At 31.6% G+C, this 19,754-nt stretch overlaps 3 protein-coding genes across 7 annotated transcripts; 2 read left to right on the top strand and 1 right to left on the bottom strand.

Annotated features, from left to right (window-relative positions):
• Positions 1 to 1,600: 1,600 nt before the first annotated feature.
• Positions 1,601 to 4,737, bottom strand: LOC113851176 (ABC transporter G family member 26-like). The gene is made up of 9 exons (XM_027481653.1): positions 4,543 to 4,737; positions 3,931 to 4,220; positions 3,652 to 3,807; positions 3,355 to 3,538; positions 2,976 to 3,254; positions 2,612 to 2,896; positions 2,252 to 2,536; positions 2,058 to 2,165; positions 1,601 to 1,867 (listed from the first exon to the last, which is right to left on the bottom strand). The coding sequence occupies exons 1-9, from the start codon at positions 4,735 to 4,737 to the stop codon at positions 1,601 to 1,603; spliced, it is 2,049 nt and encodes a 682-aa protein (XP_027337454.1).
• A 1,091-nt stretch (positions 4,738 to 5,828) lies between these two features.
• On the top strand, positions 5,829 to 10,371 carry LOC113850039 (coiled-coil domain-containing protein 22 homolog). Of its 4 annotated transcripts, none has more exons than XM_027480356.1 (6): positions 5,829 to 5,998; positions 7,099 to 7,486; positions 7,725 to 7,915; positions 8,192 to 8,338; positions 9,034 to 9,258; positions 9,778 to 10,371. In XM_027480356.1, the coding sequence occupies exons 2-6, from the start codon at positions 7,253 to 7,255 to the stop codon at positions 10,001 to 10,003; spliced, it is 1,023 nt and encodes a 340-aa protein (XP_027336157.1). In that variant the 5' UTR covers positions 5,829 to 5,998; positions 7,099 to 7,252; the 3' UTR covers positions 10,004 to 10,371. The 4 variants fall into 4 exon arrangements, with proteins under 4 accessions (XP_027336157.1, XP_027336155.1, XP_027336158.1 ...); XM_027480354.1 differs by having other exon boundaries at positions 5,879 to 5,998; positions 7,105 to 7,486; XM_027480357.1 differs by having other exon boundaries at positions 5,879 to 5,998; positions 7,105 to 7,486; positions 9,034 to 9,456; positions 9,509 to 9,912.
• Positions 10,372 to 12,171: 1,800 nt separating this feature from the next.
• LOC113850283 (probable 28S rRNA (cytosine(4447)-C(5))-methyltransferase) lies at positions 12,172 to 19,635 on the top strand. 2 transcript variants are annotated; one of them, XM_027480756.1, is made up of 17 exons: positions 12,172 to 12,471; positions 12,571 to 12,749; positions 13,053 to 13,116; positions 13,223 to 13,356; positions 13,475 to 13,558; positions 13,657 to 13,731; positions 13,852 to 13,923; positions 14,014 to 14,087; positions 15,352 to 15,404; positions 16,376 to 16,485; positions 17,044 to 17,112; positions 17,217 to 17,291; positions 17,748 to 17,840; positions 17,932 to 18,011; positions 18,098 to 18,197; positions 18,729 to 19,009; positions 19,145 to 19,635. In XM_027480756.1, exons 1-17 carry the CDS (start codon positions 12,258 to 12,260, stop codon positions 19,209 to 19,211), a joined length of 1,824 nt encoding a protein of 607 aa, XP_027336557.1. In that variant the 5' UTR covers positions 12,172 to 12,257; the 3' UTR covers positions 19,212 to 19,635. The 2 variants fall into 2 exon arrangements, with proteins under 2 accessions (XP_027336557.1, XP_027336558.1); XM_027480757.1 differs by lacking the exon at positions 13,852 to 13,923 and having other exon boundaries at positions 19,145 to 19,582.
• The last annotated feature ends 119 nt before the right edge of the window (positions 19,636 to 19,754 follow it).

Genomic DNA, 19,754 nt, shown 5'->3' with positions numbered 1-19,754 from the left:
AAAGAGAGTTTAATTAGCTTCTTGTTTAATAACCAATGATAATTTTTTGAAAAATATGTTAAAATATAATTAAAAATTACTTTTTAACATATATTTAAGAGTGTATATTAAAACATTTATAAATATATAACATCTTGCCATATTTAATAGTTTTTAATAAAAAATTATTGCATATAAATTATATATATATATATATATATATATATATAAACCATTATAAATTGGAAATAGTATATTTTTACGTTTATTATGTTGATAATATGAATTTGTTGTTAATATTAATTTTTATTATATAAACTATTAAAATAGTAGCGATGTCGTTTTGTATTCTTATACATGCAAGGAGAACCTTTTTTTATCAAAGAATGAAGGATTTATTTTTCTTTTTTTATTATTAAATAATTATGCTAAGCTTAAATAAAAACTATTTTTTCGTTTATTTGTAGTTATGCTGAATATTAGAAGCAATTTTTAAATAAAAAATATTATTTTCAAAGTACATTTTCAGTTGCTACAATTTAATTATATGTCATTAATAAGATATATGAGAAGTCAAATTATTTCACAATTTATTAACTCATCATTAAATAATAGCCTAATAGTTGTGTTTATGAATGAAGGGTCCTTTTTATGTAGTGCTAAGTTGTCCATGAGTTGTCCTACGTAAAAAAATATGAAGGGTCCATTTTATGTAGTAAATAAAATTGATACAAGTACACCTTCGGTTTATATACTTATGGCTTTAATTATTTTAATGCTTATTTATATATTTACTTACAACTTTGAGCTGTTTTTCTCTTTGCTAACCAAAAGGTTAATAAAAGTGTTAATTTGTCTTTAATAAAAAGAAAACCATTATAGATTGTGTGCCATAATTAATGCTCCTCTAACAAATTCGTATAATTAAGAAAAAAAAAACAATGAACTTTCCAAACATTTTCTTTAAACAAAGAATGCATGTGAAGTAGCTTAGCATCTGAAAATAACATCTTAACGAGAGGTTCACTTACATCCGGGAATGTATATTGATGAAGTGCAAATGGATACTTTACAATAAAATAATATAATAAAATATCTATTACTTTTATGAAATTTTATAAAGTTAATTTATTTAATAAAAAAATTTAAACAACGATTAAATTAATTAATTTTATATTTTATTTTGATTCTCAAATTTAAATTTATTTGTATATTAATCTTTATATTATAACACATCAGAGTGCTACTATGTCAATATCTTGTCATAATTAGATGAAAATGTATAATTTATAAACATAATAAACTTTTATAACTTTTATTATTAAAAAGAATGCAAGAAAATAGCTTAGGAATTGAAAAATACATCTTACTGTTTCACATCATCTGATGTAAATTAGCTACAACAATGACATGAAATACAAAATTCACACTGTGTGAATTGGTTGATAAGGAATGAATTCAGTATAGTGCTTTCTTTTAAGCAACAAAACAATTATTGAGTGACCATATTGATTATTTTCTCTCTTTATTGCAAAAAGGTTCACACATTTCCCTCAAATCATAATATTGTGGTAAATTACTAATGTAGATTTCATTATTTCAAGATTGAACTTCATCAGAATTAGTTGCGAACATCAATTCTTCTACGAAGGCAGAAGTAAGCTAATAACCGGAAGCATAGGGCCATGGCTAGTAGAATCCACACTTCTTTTAATCCACCTTTCAAGTTTACATTGTCAAATGTAGGTGAACTTTGTAGTGTTCTACACCCTCTTTTGCTTTCACAATCATATAGTTGGTCACCTGAATATTGCACCTTCAGAAGAAGCCTAAAACCATAGTACATAAATGACAAATACTTCAACCACCCCATGAACTTTGGTATGTGCTGCACAATTAAAAATGAGTGTGAGAGTTTTACCTCAAAAAGATGTTAGAACTTTATGACTCGTTTATGCAAAATACTTAAACTGCATTAATTGTTCTAAGAACTTATATTCTAGTTATCTCCCATTTTAGTAGTATTGTTGCTGCTTGTTATTGGAAAAGATTTTGCACTAAAAAAGGGTTGGACATACCTGGACATAGTAGCCACCTGTAAGAAGAAACAACATTAGTATCAAAGAAGCAGTCATCCCTGCACTTTTAATACTCATAACTGCTGCTCCAAACAATTCTCCTGCTCCCTAGTAACAAAAAATACATGTTAAAAAGCTTTAAACAAATGATTGATAAGGCACTAACTCACTTTGTAAGTATTGACATAACTTACTTGACTTGTTATAGCTATTAACAAAATAGTAAATAGTGTCAAGAAGAAACAAGCAACAGTCCTCTTAAAGCCAGCCATGAAGTACAAGATGACCATGAAAATAGTTGGATAGAAAACATGTGCCACCATATCACACAAAGTGCTGCATGCATAGTATACACTTAATCTATACATGTCAGCTTTCCTTTCTTTTATCAAGTAGTACTTTTCAAATGGAAAGACATAAACTGCTCCAAAAATACATGAAGAGGTCCAAAATATACACATGTAGAATGCTAAACCAACCTGCACGAAAGATAGTGATTAGCAGCTGAATCTTGTAATAAGAGGAAAACAATATATATCATGGAAATTAATTACTTGATCTCTAAGTTGAGCCTCAGTATTGATTGAAGATTTCCACCAAAGGAGCCCCAATAAAAGTGCAACTCCAAGTGCTTGAACTAGTCTTAACTTATCAAAATAGTCCTTGCATCTAGCTTTGAATGTTCTCCTTGAAACAATCACAAACTGGTCCAACCAACTCAATGTCCACTCCTTCTTAACTTGAATGGCTAGTTGAAGATGTTCTGGTGTGTTTGTTGTTCTATGGTTCTCTTCCTTTTCCTTCGACTCGAGTAAAGTTTTGTACTTGAATTGTAGATACTAACATGGTAAAGAAACAACTAATAAGAAGGTAAGAGATGGAGTATGTACATAAATATATATGTCAAAGGATTCATACTTTGATAACAACTTTTGAAAGGTTATCAGATTCATGGTCTTGTACAATGTCTGTTGGAACACTTATGTCATTAACTTGTCCCGTTGCTAAGTCAAGCAAGAATTCTGCAGGATTCATTGGTATTTCTGGGATGAACCTCAAGGATGAAAAGTATGCCATTGTTTCTCTAGCCTTGCCATAGTAAATAGGATACCCTTCTGATATTAGAAGAAGTTTATCAAACGTGTGAAAGATTCTGCTTGATGGTTGGTGTATTGTTGTGATTATGGTCCTTCCAGCCTATAGGTAAATCAAATGAAACTTTCAACAAATATTTGATTTTATGTGTACTACATCTAAGAATTTGATCATAAAGGGCACATAATTTAGATATAGACACCTTAGCAAGTCCTTGAAGAGTGAGAAGGAGTTTGTTTGCTGAGGTGGAATCAAGGCCAGAAGTTGGTTCATCAAGTAGCAACAACGAAGGATCAACAAGAATTTCATAGCCAATGCTAGTTCTTTTCCTTTCTCCTCCTGATATGCCTTTGAGAAATCCTCCAGCTATTTTTGTGTGGCGACATCTATTGTTATGCAAGAAGTTATTTAGGGAAACAATTTTGTTTATTTCATTTAAGGGAAGTTTTGTTTCATTTCCCACTTGTATGTCTTAAAATGTGGTGCAAATTAAACACACCTTTCAAGGCCTAACTCCTTGATAGTAGTCTCCACTTTTGCATATTTTTGTTGCTTGCTCATATTGGTTGGAAGCCTCAAGAGTGCTGAGAAGACTAATGTTTCTTCTACAGTTAATTGTGGGAAAAGCACATCCTCTTGTGCCACAAATCCAATCCTATGAAGTAGGGTCAAAAACAAAAACAAAATAACAATATTAGCACATATTCATGTTCTATAAAAGGATCGAGTGTTTGCCATAACACATGATTATGTCTATGAAGCTGGTTAACCACTTAACCTCCTCTTGATGGCTGGAGTATAACAAACATCATTATAAGTTATTTTTCCCTTTACATTGTTACGCAATCTTCCTCCTATAACTCTCAATAAGGTTGTCTTGCCACTGCCAGAAGGACCCATTAGAGCAAGAATTTCACCAGGCCCAATGCTTCCTGTGATGCCTTTCAAAATTTTCTTGTATCTATCTTCTTCCACATTGAGTTGTGTGGCTACCTTTGACACCATTATCTTCACAGGGTTATTAGAGTCTGCTAGGCTATTTCTCACCTTGTACTCTACATCTTCAAACTGCACGTTAGTGAAAAATGAAGTATAAAACATTGGCAATAGTCAACATAGTATAGTTATGTTTTCTGTCACTTTATTTTACACACACTTCTTGACCCATTCTTTATTATTAATTTATTTTCTAAGAAGTCAAGTTATTTACCTCAAACATTTGTTTTTTTTTAAGTGTGTCAAATTTTTAGAGAATAAACCAATAATAGTAAGAAAATGTTAATCTCTACTCTTATGACTGAGAATAAACAACTTCAAGTAGTAAATTTTTATTAAAAAAAGTATTTATCATCTTAAGAATATAACATATAATAAATATCTTGTTTTCTACCTTGAGAAATATGGGGAGGGGACAACTTTGTTTGAAATTGGAATCTTCAATTTCTATGTCAATCTCTGAGTACCTATTTTGAAGGTATGCTTGAGACATAAACTCCTTCTTGTGACAAAAGTCACTGTTAATGGAACCAACTAATTGGGGTGACATTGACATGTCCACAATCTCATCTTCTCTCCCAACTTCCATGATCACAGAAATCACTAAGAGCTAGTTTGAATTTTGATATGTTGAGTCAACTGCATTAGACCAATAGCATGATATATAAGGAGGTGGAATTTTGGTTGGTGTGACACATACTTTTCATGGCAAATTGTTGGTGTAATCTAGTCCTCACATACCCTTTTAACCATTTTCAATTTCTTTTGGTACATTTTCAACCATTAAGATATGCATAAAACATGTCAAGAAAATGAATAAATTTTGGTTTAAGAAGAGTCTTAACATTTATAAAATTCACTTCCATCGATATTCCAGCATTCCGTTAGATAGATTCCACTCATTGGTTTGCTTTTCATATTAAACCAACAATTCTTTTACAAAGAAATGAATGAAAAGAATGTGATTGCAATTAAACAGTTAAGCTACTGATAGAAATAACATTTTAAAGAATGAAAAGAAGTTGGCACACTTTACCAAGTACATATGTGAGAGTTAAAAAAAATTCATTTCAAACCAACAAAACTATCAACACTAGAATAAACCTTTAGTTTTAGGTAAGAAAATTCTTCTAAATGTGAGACTTTCTCCTCAGTAATAAAATTTTACAATGTTTAATGTGATAATTTTTTTCATAGAAAATTATTAATTTACATAAATAAATAATTTTGCATCTTATCATACTACATCTAACCTTACTTTGAAGTTTATCTTACAACACCAAATATAATATAATGCAGTTAATAATGCATTCAAAGCAGTGAGATAAATGATTATTCACTTCTATACATAATATGTATGCTTTAGTTATTAAATGATAGTTTTTTTAAAATCATTTTATACAAGAGTGTTTTTAAGTGTTATTTTTTTATTATGTCATGCAATTTTTCATACATCGAACATTTATTTATTTTTATTTTGTTTCAATTTTTATAGTTTAAAACTTTTATCTCTTTGATTTTATTGTTTTATTATAAATTTATATAATTTAGCATAATAGAATATTTTAAATTTATTAAATATATTGTTATTTTTTACCTAAAAAAATTATTTTATTTAATAATAACTGTGCACGAAATTTACTAGTTTATTTATACGAATCAATGAAGGTATAATTAAAGATACGACATCGTTTTTAACTGGTAAAGACTCAATATTCAGAATTCCAGGGGACACCCCAAATTCGAAGCTTCAAACTTTTCATCGACCCATTATACGGCGTCGTTCCCAAGTTCCTACACTTTCCGCTGTTGTGAATTCGGGTCACACCCAAGATATCAATTTCTACCAGGTACTGTCACAAACTCGCAAAGATCAATTTTGCATATTTCTCCCTTCTGGGTCGGCGAATTGAGGCACATAAAATATGGGAAACAAGAAAAGAAAAAGTTTTTTTAATTTGATTTCTGTTTGTAAATGATAAGCTGATGTGTGTTATTGGGTCTGTGTATAATCATTGAGCATTGACCAAGTCTTGATATCATTCATTGAAATCAAACTTTGAGTATGATGATATATTGTTCTTTTACACTGATCTTTTGATGACTTCATTCATTTCTCTATAAGAACCAACACAATTGACATGTTTGTACCTTTTGGTGCATTTGCATTTCTAATGAAGTTAGGAATGTAGGTTTACAAATTTACAATAATAAGTTATGTTGTTATGTCAGTTCTGAGCGGGAACTAAACTATGAAAACTTAACAGTAGGCTACACAAGCATGTCTTGTGATGCCATCCAACATAACCGGCTAATGTATAGTTTGCAAAACTGAAGCTTCTTGATTTGATAAATGTTGAGGCAACAAGTATGAATGGAGAAGTTTTACATTGGGTATGAATGGAGAAGTTGAACAATATATAAGTGACAAGGACCCATAACCTAATATCTTAAGGTTTTAGGTTGGATATGACATTTAAATCTATTTATATGATTTGCTCATGGTCCATTGAAAGTGATCTGTTCGGTACAATAAATCTAAAAACCATGTGAACGTGACATGGTAGATGATTTAAAAGTGTTGTTTTGTAGAACCCCCGCATTTGCTTTTTTTTTTTGACATGTGGAGTTTGGAGCATTATTTTGTCAGTTGTTGTGATTAAAGAAATCACTTGCATATTTGTAGCAGTGCTTCTTCTGTCTTTGCCTCCTAGCTTTTTGGTACAGGAGGTGTATGACCTTTCTTGTGTGAAATGTTTTTAAATAGTATCTGACATCTGTGATGGCTGTTGCTAATGTGGAGTCTCTGCTTGTTTTTCTTCTCATTACGGTTCTTGTATTCTTATGTTCTGCATTTATACATAAAAATAGGATATATCTTTTACTTGTGGCTGTTTGACTGTTCCTGTATCCATCTGAAGAAGATCTGTTTAAATTAATTATATTCTAGGTGGAGAGGATTTCTGAACCATCTGAAAGTGAAAGGGTTGCTGGCCATACCTCTACAAGTGCTAGAAAAAACTATGAGAATATAGCTTACAAAGATTTTTAAAGGGGTGATAGGTGATTGCTCTAAAGTTGAAAGCAAGTTGAATGATCACAGAATGGAGACGCAGACACCTGGAACAGAGGGTACCAAGGGTGATGCCTCCATCAGTCAGGCCAGCAAGGATAAATCCAACTTCAAGATGGAAGGTTCTATCAAGCATGAATTGAATAGTGTATTAAATGAGGAGGAGTTGCCTGAAGCAAACGTTGGGACTGGAAGAGGTTCATTTGGAAATGAAGAGAATCCTGTTCATCTTAGGGATGGACATTTGTCAGTATTGAAACATAAGGTATTATTGATGTCTAGTTGGGAAAATATGATTATATTTAGAATTCTCTCGTTTCTTTTTATAATATGTCCAAATGTGAAATGTGTATAACAAAGTATTATAGATACAAAAGGTCATATTTTGTCTTGTGCTATAACTATTGAGTATGCTAGATTGAAGTATATGGATGGTGTGTTTCTTTTCTTTAGGTCTGATGCTTAACCACATAAGATTTGAAACTAATAAATTTCAAATTCAGGAGAAAAAACTGATTGATGAAGTTACTGTACGGACTTCCGAACTTGAGCATCTTGAACGAGAATTGGAAGTGATGAAGGAAGCAGCTGAAATGGCATTTAATAACCAACATTCTATTGACTTCTACATTGACCAGTTGAATGAACAAGTAAAAGCTAAGAGGAATTACCTTTTGACTTTGGAATCAGAGTGGTAGGTCAAATTGTTCATATGCTATTTACCAAAAGTTACTTATTCAATAATTACATCTGTTATATGGTTATCTTTAATTCTGGGTTGGAATGGGCGCAACATAGAATAGTTCAATACTCAAATCTAACCTCTCCAATAAATTTGTGTGTGTGTGTGTATCACTTTTGTAAGATAAAACTGATTCTTTTTGTGCACAGAATATTTTCTTTCCTTTCTTACGAGAGAGTGCAGGCAGTTGAATGATAATTAGCTTCGCTGGATTTGAATGTGTCACAGGGATGTTGTAAGAAAACCTTTGGAGGAGAGAAAGATAAGTCTTGAGGAGTCTCTATATTCAAACAATCCAGATGCACTAGAAATGCTTCAAAGGATGAGAGAAGTGCAGCAGGAAGAGCAGTTTATTTTATCTGAAATTATAAAGAGGTACATATCCAAAGCTCATTTTACATTGTTTTAGCCAACTGAAACAAAATTCTAGGGAAAAGTAAGCAAATTCAGGTTGAAATGCAAAGTAAAACGATGGATCAAGATGAGCCTGCGCTTAACACATCTTTGTGAAACCCTAGCTGCAGACTATCAATGAGTCACATGTTTTCTAGTTTTGTTTGGGAATTGTGGTCTTAACATGCAACTTTTTCTCATGCACACTTCTTAATTCCCTTCAAATATTGCTTAAATGAAGATGGCTAACTTCTATATCTTTTTTATTTTCATGACTGGTAGAAATGGGAAACTTATTAGTTCTCTTTCCTAATTCCTCTAGTTCTTTATGCACAAAGGCCATTTTGTTCAATTTTGCAATAAATGAGCTGACTGAGATAAACTGTATGTCTGCAACTGTATGCTTTCTTGAAAGAGTGAAGAAACACATAAAAGAGATCAATAGCCCCAGTGCAGCAAGGCTTTGAAAATTTGTGTCATTTTGTGTGTTTTGCATCTTTAATTTGTAGTTGAAGCACAAATACACTCCACCTTATTTAATGTATTGAGTGTGTCAAATGTTCAACTGATTTCATCTTGACTGTGTTTGTCTCTTAGTTGATTGATGTCCTCTCATAATAAAATTTACTAGAACAATGCATATGCCTTGTTGACTTGGATGTTCTCCCTGTCTCCAGGGAGGAGGAACATTTGAAACTTCATGCAGATCTTGAGAAGCAGCCAAAACTAGCATCCAGGAAATCTTATACTGACAGGATAAAGGAGATTACAAAAAATAGTGGGAAACAAGATACTGACATTGAGCGGATCTTAAAAGATACCAGGGAGGTTCAATTGGAGAGTAATTCTATCCAGGAACGCTTGCATCGAACATATGCTGTTGCAGATGAAATTGTCTTTAGGTATAATGATTTTATGTTTAAATGTGGTTTTAGACCCTGTAATATGGCTAAATTTGGTTTTAGTCTTCCAATTTCTTTTTTGTTAAACATTTTTCAAGATAGTCCTTATCACCACTTAGTCCATATCAATGACCATATTGAAGTAACAGGTTTAAATGCATTTCCAATCATTAGTGCATGGTGATAGGGACCAAAAACATATCTAATCCAAAGTTCTTAGAGAACTAAAACTAAATTGAGGACCAAAAACATATCTTATCCAAAGTTTTATTTTTGCCAGCTTGCACACATGCCCACACAAATAATACTAATGACTATGCACACACAAGAAAGAAGAAATAAAGTGGAAATATACATGGGAAACAAATGGAGGGGTACAAAGTGATGAAGAGACAATGAAACACCCTGAATATCATCTGGGATCTAGCTATGAATTCTTTTATTTTATGTCATGGCTAATTTTGTTGAATACCAAAGGCAAGTAATGTGCAATTTATTTTTCCTTTCTTATCCTTACAGGGAAGCAAAGAAAGATCCCACAGGATTGCAGGTTTATAGGCTCTTGGTTAGCATCCATAAAGGTTTTGAACAAATATCCGAGAAAATTCTAGCAACTGATAGAATCAGAAGAGAAGTAACTGAATATGAAATGAAATTGGCAGCCACTACTTCCAGAAGCATGGATGTGGGCGAACTAAGAACTAATCTTGATGCAATTGTTAGGGAAAATGAATATCCTGAATAACATTTACAAGTAACTGATGTTGTTTCAGCAACTCATTTGAAACTGGCAGCCACAACTTCAAGAAGCTGATCTTGATTCCATTATTAGGGAAAATGATTCCCTGAAGAACAGTTACAAGTGATGTTATTTCAACTACTCATTGAGAACAACTATTTCTAACAGTCAATTTCCATTCTTTCATGTTTTTGTGCTGTGAAGTTTTTATGTAGGAACACATTGAGAATTTGATTTTTCTCTTATTGGATTGATTGAGGGGGAGTAATTTCAAGTGTGAGTGACAGAATCAATGAGGATTGCTAGGATTATTAAAAGTTTCAAGAAAGATGTAACATAATAAATATGAGTCCTTGTATAATTCAATCTCTTTGGCTATCAAAATGTACTAACATGTTTGTAAACTTGATTTTGCAGAGTTGATTTTGTTGAAAAATTTGTTTAAAGTGATGTAATTTATGGTTGAAAAATTTTATCTTAAAAGTTAATAATAAATTTAGTATGGAGTTATTAATTCAATACAAAAATTATAATTTATCACATTAGTTAGAGAATTTGACAACAAATTTAATTATTTTCAGAATTAATTAAACATAGTATTTTATATGTAAAATTATATGTTACAATGAAATAAAGATTGATTCAACGTGACACTATGCATAACCTTACCCTATTGAGTTCTCAACTTCCTACAATATGACTGTAACACTCAACAATTAAGGTTCTATCTGTATAGGAAGGATAGTCGATTTTCTTAGAAGTAGAAAAAGTCAATACTGTACAATTTGCATCAGAATTTGTGATTAAACAATTATTACTGTTTATTTTATGTTGAAAATTAATTCTACATTGTAATTTAGTTTTTATTGTAATAATAATTTATTTTAATATCCTCAAATTATCGTAGTACATTATAATTTTCATTATATATATATATATATAATTTATATTTTTCAGTATTACATATTTATTTGCCTATTATAACATTATTTTGTTTGTAGCCTTAAACATATAATACTAATAGCAATATATACCAGTAATTTGAACTTATTTAAAATTAAAATAAAATAGTATACTGTGTTAATACTTATGATTATTATTTTCACGAATTTTTTTTAAAATTATAATAGTAAAAAATTATTATTATTTATAATAATGTTAAAGAATAATTTAAATAAGACAATAGTTATGATAAATATTCATATATTTGTAGCGTTAAAATATTTTGTAATAATCTGAACAACATTTATTTAATTTTATTATTATATAAATGTGATGTTAATTTGTTATTATAAAAGATAATAATCAATCTCCATTGTAAATATAAATTTTTGAATTAAAATATTTTTACGAATATTCTTAAACAAGAGTATCTTTAAAAAAGTATTCTTTAATAGAAGCGCTTTTAAGAATCAAAATTTTTCACCATGTTTGGTATTTTTTTTTATCATGCCTTTATTTTTTAAATTAGAAATATTAATTTATATTTTAAGATCTTTCATAATTTTTTAATTTTACTTAGTAAAATAAAATATTTATTATTAATAATTATAATATTTATTTTTAAAAAAATAAATGATGATGCTTGTACAAATTCACAAAAAACTTATTAGTATTAAAAATAAAAATATCATCGATGTTGATAAATAAGAAATAGATAAGAAAAATTACGACTTTTTAAAATTTATGTTGTCAGTTTTTCATTTTATGTTCTCATCATTATCATATTTATTGTTATAGATTTATATCAATGTTACTTAAAAAATGATAATATATCGTTATTAATATAATTTATTGAAATTTTTACTTTGATAATAATTTTATTTGGAGTTTTTACTTACTTATTCCATAATTGTTAAAATTTGGTAAAATATTAAGATGTCACCATTATATATCATCTTTATTGTAATTATTAATTAAAATCATGTCTTAACTATAAAATTTTATTTTAATATGAAGTTAAATTTTATGAAGAGGATTCTTGAAGACAAGTAAGAAGGGAAAAATTGGATTAAAGCAACCAATATATTATATGGCAATTAAAAAGGCATTCAGTAAATGGAAGAGGCACAACACAGTTGCCCAACCCTCGTTTTAGTTTTAGTTTACTTTTGCAAAAGTATAAAACGACGTCGTGGCAATTCTTCCTCGTAAACCTTAAACCCTAGCCGTTTTCAAATTTTCAGGAGAAAAAAGAAAGGCACACAATACAATTGCATAGAACACGAAACACACTCCACAAGTGCCACACATTCCTTCAATGGCTCCCGCTCGGAAGAAACCTTCGAAGCCACTCAAAGCCCCGAAGAACCCTAAGAAGACCCAACTCAAAGACCATTCTACCTCCGAATCCGAAGAAGAAGCGCCGCAACAACAACAGCTGCTCGAATTCGGCGACGACTCAGCTTCTGAGTTATCTTCCGATGGAGACGATCCATTGGTAGACGATTTCCTCCAAGGAAGCGATGACGAAGGTGCTTTTCTCTCTGTCTCTCTCTGTGTGGGTTATGCTTTTGTAGCATTTGAGTTCGGGGTTGCAACTGCGGTTTAATGTTTGTGCTGTTATTTTGCAGAGAAAGCGTCAGGTTCGGAGTCAGGTTCGGGTTCGGATTCTGATTCGGATGATGACGATATTGAGGAGAAGTCGAGAGCTATTGATGAAGAAAGGGCGAGAGAAGAAGAGGATGCAGAAGCTGAAATACAGCTCAACATTAAGGAAGAGTCTGATGAGTTTAGACTACCAACCAAACAGGTTTCCTTTTTTTTTTTCTGACCCTTGTGACATGTTTGGATTGGTTTAAATTATAGAGAAACTGTTTTTTAATTTCCAAAATTTTTTCTCAAAAATATTTTGATTGAAGTTAGCTAGTTCACATATGCACATAGGGGATGTTTGGAAGAGCTTTCTTGTTGCTTACGAAAGTAGCTTATGATCCTTCTTGAAGCTTTTTTAAGCTCATTTATGCAACTCTTATTTGAAAAGTGCTTTATTAAGTTGTTGACCCAAACGTGCACCAAATCTGTTGACTGTGGTGCTTTGTTTTGTTACTGTTAGGAACTTGATGACGAGGCTTTGCGCCCACCTGATCTTCCCAATCTCCAAAGGAGGATTAAAGAGAGTAAGTTTGAAGTGCTGTTGACTATATTTGACTGTTGTCATGAACAATCCTCAGGTTGTCAAGTAAGAAGTTGTTGTAATTGATATGATTGTGTTTGTTTTTCTAGTTGTTCGTGTTCTTTCAAATTTTAAGGTTTTGAGACAAGATGGGTCAACGAGGAAGGATTATGTTGAACAGCTTAAAAAAGATATATGTTCGTACTATGGCTACAATGAGTTTCTAATTGGTGCTTTAGTTGAGGTTAGAGTAATTATGTTACTAATGTTTTGTTAATTTCTCCCTATTCCCTCTTGTCCCTTGTGTTCATTTATTATTTTTATTTTATATTTTTCCTAATGCCTCTTTTGTTTTGTCTCAGATGTTTCCAGTTGTTGAACTTATGGAACTGATTGAAGCCTTTGAAAAGCCGCGTCCTATATGTCTGAGGACTAACACACTGAAGGTTGCTTGTCCTTTTCTGTCATCTTGGGTTGATATGTTAATTTGGACTTATCCATGTTCCTCATAGAGTTTATAAATTCTTCTTCTGCATACAATCAGACACGCAGACGGGATTTGGCGGATGTTTTGATAAATAGAGGAGTAAATTTGGATCCATTAAGCAAATGGTCAAAGGTAAGGATTCTTGTATTACTAAGTTTTCTTGTATGTTATATCTCTTTCTTGTTGTGTAGTTATATCATGAATACTAGCAATAATCTAATTAGGATCTTGGATAAAATTATTTATCCACAGGTTGGACTTGTTGTGTATGATTCTCAAGTGCCAATTGGTGCCACCCCTGAATATATGGCTGGATTCTACATGGTAGGTGGATTTTCTACGATTGTGGTTTCTCATTGCTTCTCATTTAATATTGCATGTTATACTTAATTCTAGTTCTTTAACTGTTTGTAGCTTCAAAGTGCAAGTTCTTTTTTGCCTGTGATGGCCTTGGCCCCTCAAGAGAAGGAACGTGTTGTTGATATGGCGTAAGTATAATTCATTTTCTATGGATTATTAATCTTAGATTTGTTTGCAAATATTTGAGAGCTTATATTCCCAGTGTGATTGAGCCAATCACATCAGTTCCTTATTGCGCTTTCAGCTAGTGGTGTGTGGTGTGCCTATGGCAATTGACAGTTCCTTCCTAAAATTAATCATTTATATTTATTACACACATCCAATGCAACAGTTTTGCTGCATATTCTCAGACTAATAGATTGAGCCAATCACTGCTGTTTCTTACCATACTCTCAACTAATGGTGTGTGGTGTGCCTATGGCAATTTACAGTTCCTTCCTAAAATTATACATTGATAGTTATCACATGCAACACATTTGCTGCATATTCTCAGACTAATAGAGCCAAAAAAGGAAAAAAAATGATTCATTATGAATGTCTAGTCTTTGTGTACTTTGGTAAGCTTTTAAAATTCCAGAGCATCAATTGCTCTGTTGTGGTTTATTATGCAGATATCTAATTTTTATTATCAAATGCTGGATGATGATCCTCGAGGATGAAAAATAACCAAAGTTATCCATGCTCAAGCTTGTAGTATATTTACATAATATCTATAAAACAAAGCAAATAAAGTGTGATGCTTATAATTATTATTATTTTAAATGTTTACACTTTATAATGCAGTATATTGCTAAGTTCTTTATTATGACATTCTAGAACAATTGTAGCAATTCATGCTTATTGCAATGCCAACCTTGTTCTTTTTATCCTTCTTGTGGTCAAACCTTAAGATAGAACCTAGAAGTGTCTTTATTTTAAATAGATCGTAGCTAGAAGTATTCTTCCTTGTGGTGTTTCTCTTGTATTTTAACCTGGCATGTCTTTTGAATGACCTCATGCAAGTATACTACTGTGCAGTTATAGTGGCTAATGTGTTACTTTACTTTTGAAACAAATTAAATTTATTGAAATTTGGCGCTAATGATGTATGCTTAAGGAAATAATATCGACAAGGTAAATTCAAAAGTCACAACAAAGTTCTGGCAGTCTGGTTTTTATTAGGCTGCTCTTATAACAATTTTTTTAATATAATTATCTGTTATTGTTGCCCAGTGAGGACACTTTCTGTTCATGAATTTTCTCAATACACATGGAAGCTTAGAATTAGAAGATTTATTATTATCTTCCAGATTTTTAAAATGAACAATTATTTGTTTGAGTTACACTGAAGAACATATTTTATTTTTGTAATGCTTTTGCAATCATGATGAAGAAATTCCATGCTTTTTGCAGGGCTGCGCCTGGTGGTAAAACAACTTACATTGCTGCCCTCATGAAGAATACTGGTACGTTTTTTGCTGCCCCGTTAATAATTCTGGTTGCTATTTTCTTATTTCTTCTGTAGTAAACAAGCCACTTTTTGGGTGTATTCTCCACATGATTCAGAACTTGACTCAAATCTTGACTTTGGGTTCTAACATAAACTTTGTTTCAAAGCTGTAGATTAAACTTTACTATATATGCTTTTGCTGCATGAAAAAGCATACTATATCTCTACATATTATGTGCAAAACAGAAGTGTCAGCATCTACATGAAACATTTTTGGGTTAAGTATGTTTTGTTTTTTCTAATGCATGCCTAAGGGCACACAATAAGAAATCAATACAGAGAATTTTTTTATTAGAGATTGTAGCTTTTAATGTTATCAATGCATTGGATTCTTTGATATATTGTTATTTCAATAAAAAAATTATTATACAATACATTGGTTCTTATTGTGTGCCTTTGGACACAAATTAGAATTAGAAAAATCAAATGTTTCTATTTCCTATAAATGTAGTTAAAATTTTGGGAAGTGGTACTTGTCACTACTAATGTGGTGACATCACATCCACTAAACATGCCAGGTCACATGTTATCTCAGAATGTTCTCTGATGTGGCATGGGTAGATGCATGCCAGATCACCACTAACTGGTGCCATGGACCACTTTAAATAGTTTTAAAATTAACAAAGAGGACTAAAACTAAATTTGGCTGTATTAAAATATTTACAGGGACAACAAAATCTAATCCAACAAAATAGTTTTATGAAATTGCCACACTAGAAAAAAAGCACGATGAGGTGTTAACTCCTTGAATTGCTATGTCTGTAATTTTTCCTTCTCATTTTTTTGGGTTGGTATTATTACTCTGCTGGATCCAGGATTTTGAGTCATTGAACAAATTGCTGCTCTTTATTTGGTATTTGTTGATTTTTTGTTCTAGTTTTTTTCATTTTTCCAGTAATCCAGTGATAATATATTTTTTCATTGCAGGAATTGTTTTTGCAAATGAAATGAAGGTACCAAGGCTTAAGTCACTAACTGCGAATTTGCATCGTATGGGTGTATCAAACACTGTGGTCTGTAACTATGATGGAAAGGAGGTTAGCATTTCTGATTGACTATCCATCTCACTTTTCTGTTCTACATAATTTGTTTGGGGTTTGACAAATTGCTTGGTGAATCGGTTTCCCTGTTCTTTTTAATGGTAAAACAAGAGCGCCTACCTAGTATTATGAAATGCTAGAGAGAAACATAACTAATGTATATGCTTCAGGCATTGACAGATTGATTTGTTACATGAGACAACACAACTGAAAAAGATGGCACTATATCTAGATAGTATTGACAATATTGGCATCATGCAAAGTGTTAGTGATTATAAGTTTATAATACAAGGGTGCCTGTGAATATATAGATTGAGGGCTAGAAAATTATCCTCTGCTCTTTTGATTGCAAGACTTGTTTATTGATTTTGTCCATTTCATTGTTGTTGTTGTTGTACTTGTTGTAAGTTATCCTTGGTAAATGTATCCATGATCATTTTGGTTCAACTTTGGATATTCACATGTCACTGACTCACTGTCATGTGCAAGTCCTATAATGATATTGCATGTGCTGTAAATGCTAACATCGGTTTAATGTCTATTGTCCCATTTCAGCTTCCAAGGGTTTTAGGTGTCAATGTTGTCGACAGAGTATTATTGGATGCCCCTTGCAGTGGAACTGGGGTAAGAAATAGTGAATAATGTTAGGGTTTAATTTTAGGGAGATTTCTTGTGTCTGTTCTTGTAGAGCCAAGCCAAGAAAAGAGCTGAAAATAATTTGTCTGCAGGTTATATCCAAAGATGAGTCTGTTAAAACCTCTAAAAGTTTGGAAGATATACAGAAATGTGCCCATCTACAGAAGGTAAATTAAAATTTACTGAAGGTTTTGTTTGATAGAGATGAGCAAAATGAGGTTGGGATTGTGATGAATGTAATATGCATCTTATTTTATGCTCTATACTTTTTAAATTTTTTCTTTATGTTCCTTCCTCCTCCAGAATAAGCTGTGATATAATTTTGGAAGATTGATGAGTATTTGTATTCTTTTGTTTGATGTTTTTTCTTCCCACTATACCTATGATGATTGAAATCAACTGAACTGATCTAGATTCTAGAATACTGAATTATTGATCTTATCTAATCTGCCTTAAAATAATGGCAATATTTTTCTGTTCTGCTTTTTTTGCAATAAAATTTCTATTTGTTATTAGTAAAATCATATCTTAAACGGTTAAACCTGAATAATATGTAACTTTTTTATATCTTGCTATTGTCCTTTCTTTACTCTTTGTTTAATAATTTCCTTTGTCTTCTATAGGAGCTCATTCTTGCTGCAATTGACATGGTGGATGCTAATTCCAAATCTGGGGGATACATTGTTTATTCTACATGTTCAATTATGGTTGCTGAGGTGTGTTTATGAGTTGCATCTATTGAGCTGCTGGCATGCCTTGTTTTTAGTAAACTATGTTTATAAAGTTCATTCATCAAATTCTCTGCAGAATGAAGCAGTTATTGATTATGCACTCAAAAAGCGGGATGTTAAACTGGTTCCTTGTGGACTTGACTTTGGTCGTCCAGGGTAACAATTACATTCCTTTTTTTCCCTCCTATCTCTGATTTTGATTATTAGGAATTATGTATATTGTGACATTTGCTTTCCATCAGGTTTATCCGGTTTAGGGAGCAACGCTTTCACCCATCTTTAGAAAAGACAAGGCGTTTCTACCCCCACGTACACAATATGGATGGATTTTTTGTTGCAAAGGTATGTATGCTTATTTATAAAAATTGTTTTACATGTCCACATTTACTTACTATGCATGAAAAACTTTAGAACTCCTTCCCCCATAAAATATTCTGTTATGCAGTTTAGTTTTATATTTATTTGATGATGCATTTTCGATAATTAGCAAATATAGAAGGCCAGTGTGGAATGATATATGTTGTGTTTGTCTTTTAACTGCTAGGAAGTAGGAATGGTTTGGATGTTGACAACGTGATGCAGTACTATGGATACTGGTTTAATTTACTAAATTAAATTTTGATTAGATAAAAATTGTAAAAGTCTGCAAACTTCTCACTAGAAACAATTTACATTCATGGTTTGAACCTTATCATAATCTTTGTTGGAGTTTAACTTCAATTATACTTACGAGAGTACGATAGAGAAATCATCAATTTTGTTTCCATTATCAATTGTCCAACCTTAGTTAAAAAAATTCAACATTTTTTATTTGGAGAGAATGACTGCAGCAAGCTGAAAATTTAATTGTTTTTATATTCTCTTCTATTGCAGTTGAAAAAAATGAGCAGCTCAAAGCCAAGTGTAAACCCATCAGAAACATTGGAGAATGAAGAAGGTACTAAGCTTGTGAACGAAGAGGATAAATCAAGCAGTGGCATCAAAGTAAATGGGAATCTATCTTCTGAATCCGAATCCAAAAAGATGAAGAAAAGGAAACTCTCATCAAAACCAAGTAATGGCCTAAAAGAAAATGGCAAAGAATCTTCTGAGTCTGAACCCAAAAAGAGGAATAAAAGGCAATTTCCATCTAAGGAGGAGATTTCAAAAGCCAGGTTAATATTGTGTTTGACGTAAACCTTTAGACCATACTAATTATCAAGATATCTTTATTTTCAATAAATTCATAGCACTCAATGGATATGTATAAGCCTTCCTATGAAAATCTAATTGTTTTGTGATTCCTGCAGGGAGGAGAAGAGAAATGCTTTAAGAGAAAAAAAGAGAAAAGGCGGTAAGCAAAAGAACGGAAAATGATTGAAGAGCAGTAGCAATAGAAGAAGCGTTGGTTGTAAACTGTGGAGTTTTAGAGCAGAATTGAGTCAGATTCTAACAGCATGGGAGTGCTGGGATGATTGCCGTAAACGTGTGTATCCTTACATCAGTTGCATGCCCCAATCATAGGGCCCAATTTTGTTTTGTTAGAGATTATATAGCTAAGGTATATTTTAACTCCCATCTACAAAGCTGTAAAAATTAGAAACAATTTTCCTTCTCTTTTGTGGCATTAATTAATTTGATTATATTTTCTAATTATTATCTTTATTGTCCTGCCCGTTAGCTATATCCTTTGTAAGGATTGCACTTCTTCAAATGATATCACGGTTCCAAAGTTTGTACCTTCACTGCTAAGTTCACGATTATGTTTTGATATGAGATCTTATTTGGTACATCGTTTTATTCAATGTTCCTTTTGAAATCATTAGAGGTGCTAGAACGGACTTGATATAATTTTGGAATATAGATGAGAGTTTCTGACATGTATTGTGAATGATCTCTTTAGCTATATTGACTGATGGT

The sequence above is a fragment of the Abrus precatorius genome, unplaced genomic scaffold (assembly GCF_003935025.1).
Source record: "Abrus precatorius isolate BTA unplaced genomic scaffold, Abrus_2018 Scaffold9, whole genome shotgun sequence".
NCBI classification, from domain to species: Eukaryota; Viridiplantae; Streptophyta; class Magnoliopsida; order Fabales; family Fabaceae; genus Abrus; species Abrus precatorius.
Note: the sequence above shows the minus strand (reverse complement) of the source record. Positions and strands in the feature narration are given on the sequence as shown.

Excerpts from the sequence above, each read along its gene's own strand:
- LOC113851176 (XM_027481653.1), bottom strand. The coding sequence starts at position 4,737 with ATGGAAGTTGGGAGAGAAGATGAGATTGTGGACATGTCAATGTCACCC. Across the intron at positions 3,539-3,651 it reads AAGGAGTTAGGCCTTGAAAG|ATGTCGCCACACAAAAATAG; the intron begins GTGTGTTTAATT and ends GCATAACAATAG. Across the intron at positions 3,255-3,354 it reads CTCTTCAAGGACTTGCTAAG|GCTGGAAGGACCATAATCAC; the intron begins GTGTCTATATCT and ends ATTTACCTATAG.
- LOC113850039 (XM_027480356.1), top strand. The coding sequence starts at position 7,253 with ATGGAGACGCAGACACCTGGAACAGAGGGTACCAAGGGTGATGCCTCC. Across the intron at positions 8,339-9,033 it reads TTATCTGAAATTATAAAGAG|GGAGGAGGAACATTTGAAAC; the intron begins GTACATATCCAA and ends CCCTGTCTCCAG. Across the intron at positions 9,259-9,777 it reads GCAGATGAAATTGTCTTTAG|GGAAGCAAAGAAAGATCCCA; the intron begins GTATAATGATTT and ends TTATCCTTACAG.
- LOC113850283 (XM_027480756.1), top strand. The coding sequence starts at position 12,258 with ATGGCTCCCGCTCGGAAGAAACCTTCGAAGCCACTCAAAGCCCCGAAG. Across the intron at positions 16,486-17,043 it reads GTAACTATGATGGAAAGGAG|CTTCCAAGGGTTTTAGGTGT; the intron begins GTTAGCATTTCT and ends GTCCCATTTCAG. Across the intron at positions 18,012-18,097 it reads CTTGACTTTGGTCGTCCAGG|GTTTATCCGGTTTAGGGAGC; the intron begins GTAACAATTACA and ends GCTTTCCATCAG.